Genomic DNA, 15892 nt, shown 5'->3' on the forward strand with positions numbered 1-15892 from the left:
AATATCACTGGTTTGTCAGGAAAGAATTTATAGATCTGAATCAACTTTAAATAATAAAGACAACAAAACTTCGCACAACTGAATGAAATGGCTTAAAGCTCAACAGTTTAAAGGATCTACAAAGACAAGATTAAAACTATATGGTGATACTTCATTATCAGATGAAATATATATCCCAATATGAATACGTTGACAAAATACAGTTCCTATATCAGCTTGACCCTGAACTAAATACATTTCAAAAACAAAAATGAAAGAGAAGAGAAGAAAATTTTCCTTTTAATATTTTATAGAAAGAACCAATTTAAAAACAATGAACCTACATCCCAGTAGAATGAAAAATGATACAATAGCATATTGCAAACAAATGATTTTGTATAAAAGAACATTAGAAAAGACTTGGCCTGTCATAATGGATCTGGATCCAATTTGGGGACTATGGCAGATTTCAGCTCTAAATGAGAAACTCGAACAGCTCCAATAAGTCTCTCGGGCAACTCATCAGAACTATTTGCCTGTTAATTGTAACAATCTTGTCACGATTTCGCAATATAACCCAAAAGACAATAATAAACTGCCAAGTAATCCATTGTCAAAATAATTCCATTGTTTGAAAATGTCTGCATTTATTCAGACCAAATTACAGATTTTACCTCTCAAACACACCCGCCAATAATCCTACTGTATATAAGATAATTTCTCATTTAACATTCCATCAATAAAAGCCTCCACAAATTTAAAATTAAGTACTTATATCTCCTAGCACTTGCAGTGTGACAAGCAAAAAAATTGGCAAAATTAGGGGGAAAAGTAAGGCAGATAGATTTGTTCTAAATTAGAAGGTCTACACAATCAGCAATATTAGAAACCCACAGCCGTCTCAAGTGAATTCAACCAAAAAAATAATTCAAAGAAAAAATTTAACTAAAATCAAGTATTTTATTAAATGTGAATCCAAGTTATTATACTTTTGAAATTTGAACATGAAAATTTTCCACACTGCATGCAACCGCTAAATAGGTCTATCCAATCACACTCCCACTTAAATCCTATAACTTGCTTAGACGTTCATTACTAGCAAAATGAAATCTACACCGTAAAAAACATACCTGTACAAGAAAAGCCATATCAACCACCAGTGTTGTAATCACGCCAATAACCAACCCCAAAACTCCATTAGCAACAGTAGAAGAACCGATATCAACATCAATCTACAGACAAAAGTTAATTGATTAGATAATAAGAAACAAGTTAGGGAGGATACAATACAACATTCATTAGTGGGAAGCTTAGTACAACAAGAATAGACAACAATGCGAAGATAAATTCAATGAAATATTACTTCTAAATACTTCGGACCACGAATATAGTTGCAATCAACTGCCTTTCCCAGTAAACAAGGAGTGCTCCCAACACTTTGGCGTACAATCCATGAACCCTGCATTTTTTGTTGGAAAATCAGTAACAAGCAAAGCGTGAAACATATACTTGTTCCTCTGGACCTTCAGCAAAAAGATGGTAATTATAATTACAAATAGAAAAGGAAAAGAAAAAAAATCCCATGATAAAATTGGGAAAAATGAAAGGAGAGTTCTAGCCTATGAAACCAAAAATATGGTAATGAGAGATTTAGACATGTGAATTGAGCCAAGCAAAAGCATATATGCATGAAATTTCTAGCAGGAATTACTATATAATAACTTACCATTTTGTAAAGTTAAACCTGAGAAAGTGAACTCGGACATATGAAATGTTTATAAATACTACAAGTTTTAAATTAATAATTTTGAGTGTAATAAGATATTGCAATTAGTTACATTGAGGATGATATTGCACTTATTCTCTCTAGGCTATGATTCTCTACATCTCACCCCCTTCTTATTTTCTTCTTCCATACGCTGATTATTACCAGGCCCTATCAGATGGTTGTGCTTCTGAAGTTATGAAGAAATTGTGGGATTTTAGATAAAAGAAAGAGAGAAAATAATTAGGACCTTGAATCTTTTTGATACAGACCAAATAACAGCTTGATACTCTAAGATACTATAAAATAATAAATTGATCCTAAGAAACAACTTCAGAGACTCTAGTATAATATAAAAGATATAAGATATATATACTATTCTAACACTGGGCATTACTGACTTCCGGGGAAATGACCTTTTATGCTTTCCTTGACTTTTATTCCCATTAGGTGAATACGTTGTTGACTTACAACATTCTTTCTCCCATCAGGAGAAATGTGAAAAAATGCCTAAAGGGAGAGCTCATTTTGAAATCTGTTATAACCGACAAACTATGCCAACCTAGCCGATATATGATCTAGCTTTTCTGCATTACTTTACTAAGCTGACTGCAAAGTCCATCTAAAATTTGGTCAAACTATGAACGAAAAACATTTATGGACTGCTTCTTACTTATATTTTGCAGTATGAGTAAAAATCATTTCCTTGCTTCTAACATACTGTTCGAAGCATAATTTTAATGACTGGAAAGTGGGGGTAAATTATTTCCTTTCTCATAAATTACAAGACAATAAACAATAAATCTGAAAAACAGCAGCAAGAAAATGCTGATGGAAAAACAGAACTGAAAACATTCTCCAAATTAAACACCATATGGAGACAAATAAAAAATAAATGAGAGAAAAATATTTAATACAAGAAATAAATGGCAAAATATAGAAACAGCCATCACACATGCAACAAACATGGGACAGAGTTATAAAATGCACTTAAAAACGTAACTACACAAGAATGTCGGTAACAGCCACATTATAAAATTAACTTCCAGAAGGTAGTGAAAGTTGCCCAATATATGGTGAACAATATTAAATGAATGAATACCTTTGGGACTGATGGGATGAGCTTCAACCTGCTGTTTCGGAATTCATCATCACCATCAACAAAGCGTTGCAAGAGTGTTCCAGGAACTAACTCCTTGGTCACAAAATAAAATACCATACTGTAATGTGATGAAGCTGGCACCTGCAGCCACACAACACACATTCATTTACTTCAAAAACCTAAACATTTGCAGTTTAAAGTGGATTTAGCCATATTTATAAAAGATTCACCTGAAGATTAATGATAATGGAGAAAAATCCCTTTTCAGAAGCAACCTGCATAGACACCAAAAAGAAAAGGTCCATTAGTCAGCAAAAGCCTCAAAGAAAAAGAAAAAAAACAACAGTTTGAATAAATTATAAATAGTAAAAGAGAAATCAAATTCACGACATTAACGTTTGTGCTTGTTACAACATATAACCCTCCAATTTAAGAAAAACTGTCCCTCTTAATCTGTGTGTTTCTATAACAGGTGGGTGGGTGAGGTCTGTGAACTATGTCTTGTCCTGCTATGAGGTGTTTAAACCACATGTAGGTGTGGGTTGTTTTGAAGCTATAGAGCATTTAATGAAATGCAACCTTGTAGTGTACTGTTCACGACTAAAGCAACCTTGGAATGATGACAAGGAGAAACTGTGGGGGACATTGTCTTAGGTAGGTTGAAAGGTGAATAAAAATAAAATTTGGTCCACAGATCCAATATTTATGAATAATTTTAGTTATCTATTGAAAAAGAAGAAAAAATGCAAACACAGTGATTTCGACAATAATTTCCAAAAGAGAGAGAATGTGTCCCGTATCATATCATGTTTTTAATAAAGACCATAGAATTTGGATTAGATTTAACTCAACTCCAAAATTCTGTTTAAGAATTGAGGATTGTTAAACCTTAACCACATCTCTAGTCAACGTAGGATTTCAACACATGCCCTCACACTCCGTAATGGATATCTAACGTGAACAAATGCAGGTGGTTGAATAACTCCTAAATAGATCTCATACCATGTTCAAAGTTGGACTAGGCCCAACTCAAAGTCAAAAGCTAGCTCAAGCGGTTAGGAATGACCTAGCTTTATAATGATCAAGAACTATTTTAACTATATTTCTGTCGATGGGGATCTTTCAACACTTTCACGACTAGGACAAGACATCTGAAGCGTGGACAGATATCCATTACTTTAAAATGCTACTGGTCTCCATTACAATTAAGAATCGGTGTTATGCCTCCAAAAAAAAAGGGTCTTTAAGTGTAATAAGAGCAAACCTTGAGGAAAATGTATATAAATTTCTGTAATAATATAATATGTTGAAAATATATTCATATTATCATTTTCATTTAGATAAGTGACAAGAAGCCTGTCATAGGTCTCGAATATATTCACACAACATGATAAAGTAATAAACTGAAAGACCCTATAAATAAAGTGTAATTAGGATGAAGTGACAGAAATGGTTATCCTTTAATTATCACTTGGCTATTGTGCTTCAAACAAAGTGAAACTGGTAGAACTCCTTCCATTTTCTACAGGGCACTCACCTAGAACTCCACCTTGATGACAAGGTGGATCCTTCAGGAGGCAGAATATGTATGTACTTTTATGCCAGACCACTAGGAAATTTGACAAAATAGGAGATACGGGCTGTAAAACTGCCTACAAGGAGAGGAGGGACTAGGGAGAGATGCGGGAACATAGGGGAAAGGATAAGAAGCTATAATAAAAGGAGGGAAAGGTATGGGAGAGGAAATTCAGTCATGGAGTAAGCCTTGGGATTTGCCGACCCTCAAATTTTTGCAGTGCTCTTTTAATCTTCTTGTTTTGTGAGCATTAAAAGCAAGGGACCTGTGATTCTGGTCTCTGTAATTGGGTTTATCCCTATTTTTTTATAAAAAATTACCTAGTTCCTACCACCTACCAATAATCTTCATCAACTAAAAAACATAGACAATACTCTAATTCTCACCTGTGCTGCACAACCATGACGTCTAGCCACGTGGTCCATTCTTTTTGAGTCCTTAAACCAGTCAACAGCAACAAGATCCAGCAGATGTTTTCCTGCAGGAACCTTCACATTTCACCATAAAGGAATAAGAATACACTTAAACAATGAAGAAATTTGATTTGGGAAAAGTAAAAGAACAATAAAAGACCTTTGACTTGTCATAGCAAAAATTCTTGCTTCTGACTCTAAAGTCATTTCCATCTGATATCTTCCAGCAATCCCGAGCATTATCACGATCATCACGGCGTAAATTACCAGAAAAGGAAGATAAGTCGATCTCATCACCGGACTCTTCATCCAAGGCTTCTGTTAAGAAATACTCAATGATTAGATCTAATCAAACCTAGTTCATGTGCATGCATCTCTGTATGCTGGTGTTTCATGCCCGGGCATAATCATTATAATATTATTATTATATTAAAATTAGGTATAGCAAGCAGCTACCTGTTTTTCTAACATCACTCTCACGGCCAATTGAGAACGCCTGAAATATTAAATACAATTAGAGTTAATATAGCAAAGGGTAACACTATAAATGAGGGAATGCAAATGATACCTCTTGCTCTGGTTCTGCTATTTGAAAATCCTCATCTTCATCGGAATATTCATCTAGTAGAGCAGAGTTTCTGTGTGCAGCATTTTGATCAAGAGAAGTAGAATTAACAGAAATATCATTTGTTTTCTGACTCTTCTTTGAAGCAGATGTTGAGAACATATTAACCATGACAGGAATTCTTGGAGGAGCGTTCCTTTCATCTGACTGGGCAAACCATTCGCGTAAACCTGTTGAGAGGGAAAAGATCAAGCATTTTGATACACTCATTGTAAAGCATGCTCTCCCACAAAAAAAATATACAAAATGGGGCAGACGTACATTCATGCTTTAGAGAGGGGGGGGGAGGTATGAAAAACCAATGATATTATCATTCCAAGAGAAAACTGTAAATCACATACAAGAAAATCAACTCACCAGCTACGCTATTTAATAGTTGGCGTAGACAATGCAGCTGGAAAGACGGTATATAACTCACACCCCAACCCTTCAGATCAATCTGCATAAGATGCTGAACTTGTGTCCTGGGCCTCCCATTCCTAGGCTTTAAGGGGGAGATGTTATATCCTCCACCTGTACAAACCAGCTCTTAGACCCATACAAACTCATTGACAATTTTCATCTATGAAGATAAGGAGATTGTATCTTAAAATAACATGGTGTGTTTCTTTCAAGTCATTTAAATGTGTAGGGAATGGGTATTACAATATTTGTTGCAGGATTAAAAAATTATTCCTGCGTATAAAAGATTCCCAAGAAAAAAATAAAGTCACATTCTCATAGTCTTCATTTACAAAGGAGGGTTTCTAATTTTAATTCCTATTATTACCCTTACACTTTGCTTTAATAAATGATTTCCAAGGGTATTTTAAATGTTAGCTAAACTTTTTTTTAAAAACACATAAGAATAGTATTCACATCCTTATGATACTAAGAATGAATTTAAACAACTTGAAACAGTTATCCAAATATTGTAACGAGTTATATAATGCCAAACATAAATCCATTGGTTTTAAGATTTAAGATTTGATGGTGCTCATATGCTTGCAATATCTGCCTTTATAGCAATTGATACAGATAACTGCAGTGAAAGGTCAAAGGACACCATCCCCAAAAGCAGAAAATAGAAAGTACAATCAAGGCACAAAAAAAAGGAAAAGCTGCTCAATTCACCCAAGCTGGAAGAAGCAACGCCCTTGAAACGACTATTAGCAAAACACAAGAGAGGACATGTGCAAAATCCTATTCTATAATAAGTTGACAATATCGAGAACCCAAGAAAATATAGATTACTCTTGAATTTTGAAGGACAGAATCAGATCAAAAAGAAATCTTACTCTCAATATGTGCCCGGACACACCCTGGTTGTGGACCACAGTTGTAGTGTTCTCTAGAGCGAAATAAAACAACTGCCAGAGGAAGAAATATAAATAAATAAACATACAGAATTAATAACATAGGGATTGCTAACATGTACTAAGGAACATTTAATACCTTCTATTAAATGCATTTAATTACTTAAAAGAGGAAAGTATTCAATATTCCGAGTTCCCAATATAAATTATTCACTTTTCTTTGAATATTTCCTACTTGTGTTTCCTTAGTCAGTGCCACCACATAAACTGAAAACGTTGAGCGGAAAAACAAAAATTTCCTACCATAACTTCCGTCATCATTTCGACGCCAGTATCGTACATAACAAAGATCACGGGGCCACACAAACCTGCCACAATAAACACACCAACATTTGATCAATGTAAGTAATTACTTTCTGGATGTGCAGCCATTTTTCAAATAGTTTATCCAGTCCTAAATCAAGCTTTCATAGGTACAAATAACAATTCAGATTTTATTAGGAGATCTAGATATAGGTCTACATGCATGAAAGGAAACAATTTATTCAGAAAATTAATATTAAAATATTACAGGAAAAGATGGTTCTTCTGTAAAAGACATTTATGTCCAATGTCCATTTATGCAAAAATGATGATAAAGTTAAATATAATATAAACTACAAATTAGGAGTATTATCAATGTTAGATTATATTTACATTGGGAACCAGTCCAACTGAAGTCGGTGATAAAGAATTGCTGTATGCCCATCCACCTCCTCAACTAATCTACCTTCCTGGAAACTGCAATCCCATCTGCAGCAATGCAAATAACAAGCTTACTAATTCTGTCTATGGACAAGATATTCGCAGAACTATAGATCATCAAATATTTGGAACTGAAAAACAAGAAATTTATTTCGTTTCCATATTTCATTATCAGTACAGATTGAAGGTGCCGCAAAACTACTGACATCCCTGTAAGTTTTTAATAGGACCCAAGATGAGATGGTGGGCTCAATGAGACTAGTAGTGACAAAGTATAAGTAATATGAATATTTTATTAGTAATTTATAATAAAGATTTTATAAATAATATCTTCTTAATAAAGATATGATTCAATAAGATCTCATTAGTCATAGGAATATTCTATTAGTAATTTTTAATAAAGATTTTATGAATAATACCTTCTTACAATAAAGATATGATTCAACAAGTTCTCCTTCGTATTATATAAGAATAAGTTTTAGGGTTTCAGAGGATATGACGGAGCAAGCTCCTGCTAGGGTCAGAGTAGGATTCCTTTCCTCTCTGTATCATAGCTTTGCCCCATCTTCGACTATTATTGTTCTATTAACAATAAAGTATTATTTATCTAAATTTATAATAGTTTTTCCATTTCTTTTCCTCTAATATCTTTTGTTATGATTACATTGGTCTCTATCAGTTTTCGTGGCTTGAACACTCTAAGTCACTTGATAGCAAGAGTAATTTCAATGAAGGAAAGGATCATGGAATTGCATGTTATGTGGAGTTTAAAAAACAAAAACAATATATATATATATATATATATATATATATATATATATATATATATATATATATATATATATATATATGTGTGTGTATACATATACATATACATACATATATATATATATACATATACATACATATATATATATATATATACATATATACATATATATATATATACATATACATATATACATATATATATATATACATATACATATACACACACACACACACACACATATATATATATATATATATATATATATATATATATATATATATATATATCCAATGACCAAAATAAGTTGTCGGACATATTTAAATTTTGTATTTAATGATAACAGAGCACAACTTCTGAAAAGAAGAGGACAATAACTAGAATCCTACCAAGTTTTCCAAAAAAAAAGTCAGTAGTCTAATTTATGTTTTCACAATCTTTGGTCCGATTCTGTCACCATACCCTTAAAAAGGTGTTTATAAGTGGGAGACAGCAAAACCAAATTGTAAGATGAGGGATGTCTTCCACCATTTATAAATGCTTTTTCAATTCATATCACATATAATGTGACTCTCAACACCCCTCTCTCACGCTCAGGGCTTGATATCTAGAGCATCCTCCTAGTTATTGGGCTACATGTGTCTCTCCAATCTTGCAAACTTCACATTACAAAAGTAGTGATGTTGGGAATCCAAGTGAGTAGAGAAAGTCAGGTTTCACATTGGCCAGGAAATGGCTAAATGGAGATGATATAAGAGACAAGACCTATGTACCCAATTTCTAAGATTCTGAGCGGAGACTAGAGTCTTAGTCTTGGTTCATTGATTGGCCCATTGGAGAAGGTCCTTACTTTCGTGCTCCTCTTGACTCCTCGACAACAATTTTAATATCTCCTTGTCCATATTTTCAATGATGCCGAAATAATCGCAAACTCCTCATGATACTCCATGATAGTGCTTGTTTCTTTAATGCTAAACAATGGGCTAAATAAACAATGAACCAATTTTTCTGAAACCTTGGAGTCAGTGTCCTTGAACTGCTCTTAACTTGGTGAAAGGTGTTTGTGCCCCCACCATTGGCACTGACGCAATGCTCTTTCTCCAAGAGATATCAATATTGCATCAAATTTCTCAGCATCTGCCACCGAGATCAATATAAAATACTTCCCCAAAATATGTTTATTAGTGAGAGGCGTTGCTCACCTTACAAGTCAATTTTATAGGGATGAGTTAGGTTCAACCTAGATTCTAGGATGGCATCAGAGCTTATTCAAGATCCGTTGAACCACCGGTCATTCGGCAACTCAGGTCATGCGATAGATATCAAGTCTTGGGCGAGAGAGAAGTGTGTTGAGAGTCACACATTAGATGAGATATGGTCTGAAGATGTGTTCATAAGTGGGAGGCATCCCTCATCTTACAAACAGGTTTGCAGTGTTGAGTTAGGTCCAACTCAAATTCTAAGTCTAAGTTCAAATGGGATTGACTCTTGTTTCCTCCATACTTGCAAACTTTTCTCTAAACTCTCTCCCTATTCAAGACTCTATTGCAGCTCATGTAGTAGTATCCGTTAAAAGCATCTTTAAACAAAAGTTCTAATACAGGTGGGAATGTAGAAGAAAAATAGCAAGGAACAGAGAGGAAACAATGTTGTATTAAAGCAGATTTCAGGTGGGAATGTAGAAGAAAAGTAGCAAGGAACAGAGAGGAAACAATGTTGTATTAAAGCAGATTCCAGACCTGTATCAGTATGATAACATTCTGATTTGGAAAGGAAAAAAGATTATTACTAACAGAGAAAAACAACCCGGGCAATCCTAGCCTACCCCTGACCACTTCAGTTATCAGGTGTATACCCCCCCACCCCCCACAAACAACAAAACCCTCTCCACTCCTTTTAAGCTATGATTCTCTACATCACACCCCTTTTTATTCCTTCATCTATTCACTGATTATTACCAGGTTCTATCAGATGGTTGTGATTTGGAGTTATTTTACTTCATTCATAAGATACTGGAATCACTTCTAAGGTACCAAGAATAGCTTGCCTCTTTTGGAGACTCGCATCAGCCCCTTAGTCATAACTTTTGGTGCTTTGACTACGTTGTCCAAGACTAGGTAAGTAAAATCTCTAAAATGGAATGGACGCTCTACAATATCTTAAAATGACAACTCTAATTGCTCTCCCTTATCCATAAACAAAAAGGTATGAGAATAACACATAATCTGCAATATAATTATATTATAGAATGACAACCACAAACACACAGCAACATGAAAATAGTGGAAATTATGCAGAACACCTACTCAAACCGTGTCCCGTCCATGCTCATCACAAGCTCAAAAATTTCTTCACAAGAAGCCTCCACAACACCCACTGCCTTCATCGCTCTACTATAGCTCCTTGGCTACATAAAGAATCAAAGAGAAGATGGTTGTGTGTTCCAAATAGTTTACAAAATGTAGCACACTACAAAAATAAAGGATAGAAAATAACGCACAAGGTAATCAACTTCAAGAAGTTCTTCAAATGTTCGAAGTCCTGTCAATGTCAGGAAGAAAATCATCTCAGTAATAATAACATTGTCTTTTACATCATCACAGCAGTAAATTCATCTATGTATCTATGTATCTATGTATCAGTGACTGCAGGAAAGCATACCATTTTGGCATTCCAACAGACGCCAATGCTTCCTTGAGAAAACTTGGTTATTGGCATTCTGATTTGACAAATCTGAATCTATCTCTCGTGTCCAGTCAAAAATTGATTCCGGAGGCCCTGCAGCTCAAAAAAGGATAGGCATAAATTTTGATTATCACAGAGCAATTGCAAACCCACAAGCAGAAAGGATACAAAATGGACCATTTCCAATCGTTGTCCTCCTTAACAAATTTGAAGAAGGCTCATCTTCATCCTCCTGAGCACTAAACCTGGTGGATCCAAAAATAATATTGGATGTTATGTTATGAATAAATAGGAGGAGGGTTTGCACGATAAAAATGGCATTCAAGAACTAAATACAGTGGAACTATTTGCTCAGCAATGCAACAAAAGAGGGAAGGACAACTAAGTCATGGTCTATTACGTCTCCCTGAATAACTGCACTAGCATCTCCAAAGAATGGATAAGGGTATTCAACAAGACCAGGCATAATCCAATCACATGGGAAACAACATTGCTGAAAAAGTAGGTATGCTTTACATGATACCACCTTCTACAAAATTAAGTAGAAAATCGAAGCACGAATACTTACTGGCTTTCACGGTCAGAGGAAGAAGCCGTCTTCCCATTGTCCATCCCAGATTTGTATTCAAAAGAAATATATTTGTTACCATTTGATGGTTGTGCCCCCTGATGCTGCATGCATTTAAGTTCAATATCACATTATCGACAACTTACACAACAGGAAAGCATTTCCTACTAAGATGAATTTACAAAAAGTAAGATCACAAGGCATTATTTTATCCATGTCAAAATAATTATTCTCATTTTAAGTCAATATACATCAGAAAGATAAAGTCTAACCAGAAAATCAAGAACACAGATATTGATCTACGTTTAATGAATACAATAGGACTATGCCTTGGTGAAACATACCTGATCAATTACATACTCGATTTTTTCCTTCCAAACTAGGGCCTCTTGGATGTTAAAAGCAGCCATCTGCTACAACAACCCAAGTAATAAAATATCAGCAACAGCTAAATCATTTGGTAAAAAAGGCTAAATAAAAAAAACAAAATAACATTAATTCATTAATTAATTAGTTAATGAGATATAAGTATAAATGTACATTAGATAAAAATCAACTCACCATAACCCGCTGGTTCTTTTCTTTCTTGTTGTAAACAGACAAAACATATACCATCTACACGAAAATAAGTAAAAAATAAATGCAGGTTGCATATTTAAAAAGTATGCAGGCAAAATTATGGATTGAACAAAACCACTGTTAGTATAGCATATCTCTAAACGGTTAAAAGAAAAGTATATTTCAACTACAAATAGGACTACCAATACCAAAACCCAGTATATGCCACTTTTAAATAGAACCTACGGTCAAATTGTTTAATTCAACTTTACGTGAAGGAGGAAAAAAGTAAACCAAAATTGTTGCCATATCATTTCCATCTTCTAAAAGCATTCATAATTTTTACAATAAAAAAGAATTTCTAACTACTTTACGCAATGACTAAGAATTGTCTGGTTACTTGTACAACTACACATCAAAAAGTGAGCAAATATACATATCATTCCAGTGAATGTAAACTAGTAAAACAAAAAAAGATGCCAGATAGCATGTACAAACTTATTGTCTATGAAATCGAAGCAGCTGAGGCAACGCTAGTCGCAGAATGAAACACAGTTGTCCAGCTAGTAGGGTTTGGGTTTATCAAAATGGTGGTACTAAACAGGAACAATGCAAGTAATAAACATTAGGTTCACAGACTATTAGATGTACCTTTGTATCCTTATGTGTTTCTTTAATTTCAGAGAAAACTGCATATTTATTTTTGTTTTGTCCAGCTATAGGAGTAAGCATTGTGCTTGTGCACTTAAAGCTTGGAGAATTTTGTTTGATTGGGTATAGAGGTTTGAGGAGGAATAAGGACAGATAGATTTTGTAACAGTGAGAAATGTATGCATTAATTTGACATCTTTGGAACCTGAAGGTGAATGCTTGGATTTTTAAGGAGAAATCTATGTTCACACTTTTGTTACAAGATGGGATAGGTTTTAGCCTCACTTTGGCGCTTAACGCACCAAAAACATTAAGGAATTCCTCTGGTAGTCATGCAGATAGATTAAAAAGCTGTTATAAATGTTTATTTTTCATTTTTTGTCATGTTGAAGGATGATACCTTGACCTTCTACTTTAGAATATTTTATTGGAATGAATTCCATTTTTAATCTATACAGGAAAAACTAAAGTCAAAAACTTCTCAAAGAAGGTGTTCATGGGACCCTACACAGCTCCCTAAGTAAACTGTAAACCTAATGGCATACAAAGGGGTTTAATTTCGTGTAAAATCATATGTATATCTATCATTACTCTACTACATCGAGGCCAATTTCATTTCTTCCTATAATTTTACTAGATGCCGTCGGTGGAAAAGAACCATGATTTGAATATATTGTAGGACATGCCATAAGACAGTCCATGTTGACATCACCTCACTCCATCAACTCACTAGATTCCATTCAGTGCATTTTCAATTTCCAAGCAGGATTACTCTTGATACAAGCAAACCCAGTAGACATTTTTCAATACGTCATATCAACATAAAACAAGATGAGAGGAGATAATCTTGACCACACAGCCATATATGGATTGTCAAGATTGTTTTACTTACATCTAATCCTGATAATCCATTGTAATTGTATGGTCAGGACTAACTCCTCTGATGGGTATAGCAGAACTCACATGTCCATGATGGGTCTTCAAGCCTCTATCCTCCACTCTACAGTTGCCATCAATTAGCAGTGTCTTAATAGGAACCTAAAAAGAGCATAAAAATAAATAAATATTCATAGTATCAATTTTTTTTAGCAGCATCTTCTCTCAAACACCTTTGTAAAGTAAAAGATACAGACAAAATAATTCACCAAGCATAATAATTTTGAAAAGCTGAGAGACAAACTCAAAAATTCCATTCCCTTTTCACATCATAAAGTGATTCCATGAAGTGAAAACTTTAACCACGAAATTGCAGCAAACAAGAAAACGAAAATCTAACAGAATTTAGCTATCCCTTGCAGAAAGAAGGAAAAAAATCAAAAGAGGAAAAATTAAGAAATAACGTTAAAAATTCACCTGATTATCCTGCGGTTTTCTCTTGTAATAAGCAAGTAACCGCGATTCCAACACAAAGTACCTCATGTGAATGAACGATCGCCCAATTTTTCTCCGGCCATACCTCACCATCCACCCTTCATACACGACCTTCGACGTCATCGCTTCACCTGAGCACGAAATTCAAACTTCCAACGAAAAAAAACGAGAACAGTTTGGAAGTTTTGCCGGCCGGAAGCTGGAGAAGGAGAATTTTCGCTTCGGTGAGATCGATTGCAAGCTAAATGACCTTATAAATCATCGCCGGTACCGGAGACGGAAGATCATGGAACCAGCGGTTCCACTGCACTGTTCTTTGATCTTTTATTCCACGAAATTGTTACGAAAGAGCTTAGGATTCGAAATTCGAATTCAGCAATAGCGGTATTCGTAGTTGTTCTTCGCCAATTTCTTGAAACCTTGAATTCTTCGCTCGAGTTCGATTCTTCAGAATCGGTGACGAAGATTGGATCGGTGAAACCTTGAAACGACGACGTAGAAGAAATAACTGTACACGAGAGAGAGAGAGAGAGAGAGAGAGGGAGAGAGATTAACCAGCGCAAGTGTGAGATCCCGCGTAAGTTAGAAAAAGCTGTGACCGTGGAAGAAGCATTTTGACACGTGGAACGATTTTATTGAGGCGTGTGTGTAAGACGCGTATTGGCGCGACGACGCAATGTGGCGTCTTATTCTGATTAATTGAATAACTAATTAAAAAATTAACACTAATCAGAATGTTGATGAATAATTAATGTTGATATTTTGGTGGTTGTATTTGGAGAGAGTACGTGATCGAAAAGGAGTTAGGTCCCATTTGATTTTTGCTATTACTAGATAAGATGACGATTATGGCCTTGAGTTTGGAGGGTTGGAAATTTGTTTTATTGGGGATTGTAGTAATTGCGTCTGGTTGTTTGATTTGGGTTGGGGGTTAACTTGTGAAGGTAAAGTGTACTGGTATAGTGGGATTAGGAATTGGAATTTAATTTTATGCGCGTGGGTGTGGTGTTGGTGTGTGGACAACCAAGCAAAGAGTGACGTTGTTGAGATTTCAAATGAGAGGCTTCTGCTCTGCTAGTTAGGCAGATGGTAAGGTTGGAACTAACAATAAGGACAGGGTAATCAATAGTTATGTCATCACTATTTTATTATAGAAAATGCTACTTGAAATTCTATAATATAAGAACTAGTTGAAAATTTGTAATAAAAGGAAATTAAGTACTTCTAGAGTATACGAATGCGATGGTTTTGTTATTTGTATTATCGTTTTTGTTTTTATTTATTTTCGTATATTGAGTATCCTATATAATCGGATGTCTTCTTTAAATAAAATTTTGAAACGATTCATTTTTTAGCATGCATAAACCAATAGTTAGGTTTGAACCTGATCATGATGCTTTTAGTCAATTACATGAGTCAGTGGAACAAAAATCATGTCTGTTAAAGATTTAAGTTAGGTGGAAAGAAAAATCTCAAAAGTATTTTGAAAACCATGAAAAATTGAGATTTTGTGTACATGATTCGAATCAAGTACATACTCAAACTCGGATCAAATTGAATAAAGGAAAATCCAAAGTTTTTCGAATAAGAGACATACAAGATTTTGTGCACTTGATTCGAATCAGACTGATTTGGGTCACCTCTGGTTCATTTGATTCGAATCAGACAGTACACATGATTCGAAACATACAAGTTTTTCCTCATTTCTCAATTGGTTTTGTTTGAATTGATTTGAATCAAATTTTTCACTTTATTAGAATCGCGTGCTTTCTAATTCGAATCACACAATAC

The 15892-nt window shown here is 34.5% G+C and overlaps 1 protein-coding gene across 6 annotated transcripts; it reads right to left on the reverse strand.

Annotated features, from left to right (window-relative positions):
- Positions 1 to 130: 130 nt before the first annotated feature.
- LOC127119831 (protein ENHANCED DISEASE RESISTANCE 2) lies at positions 131 to 15032 on the reverse strand. 6 transcript variants are annotated; one of them, XM_051050164.1, is made up of 22 exons: positions 14084 to 15032; positions 13694 to 13768; positions 12083 to 12136; positions 11866 to 11931; positions 11522 to 11625; positions 11131 to 11198; positions 10930 to 11046; positions 10769 to 10809; positions 10575 to 10675; positions 7452 to 7547; positions 7059 to 7123; positions 6738 to 6809; positions 5818 to 5973; positions 5404 to 5630; positions 5292 to 5331; positions 4996 to 5150; positions 4809 to 4910; positions 3077 to 3121; positions 2847 to 2987; positions 1343 to 1438; positions 1110 to 1211; positions 131 to 515 (listed from the first exon to the last, which is right to left on the reverse strand). In XM_051050164.1, the coding sequence occupies exons 1-22, from the start codon at positions 14222 to 14224 to the stop codon at positions 408 to 410; spliced, it is 2172 nt and encodes a 723-aa protein (XP_050906121.1). In that variant the 5' UTR covers positions 14225 to 15032; the 3' UTR covers positions 131 to 407. The 6 variants fall into 6 exon arrangements, with proteins under 6 accessions (XP_050906121.1, XP_050906120.1, XP_050906119.1 ...); XM_051050163.1 differs by having other exon boundaries at positions 4996 to 5153; XM_051050162.1 differs by having other exon boundaries at positions 11866 to 11934.
- Between the last annotated feature and the right edge of the window lie 860 nt (positions 15033 to 15892).

The sequence above is a fragment of the Lathyrus oleraceus genome, chromosome 2, assembly GCF_024323335.1.
Source record: "Lathyrus oleraceus cultivar Zhongwan6 chromosome 2, CAAS_Psat_ZW6_1.0, whole genome shotgun sequence".
In the NCBI taxonomy this organism is placed as follows: Eukaryota; Viridiplantae; Streptophyta; class Magnoliopsida; order Fabales; family Fabaceae; genus Lathyrus; species Lathyrus oleraceus.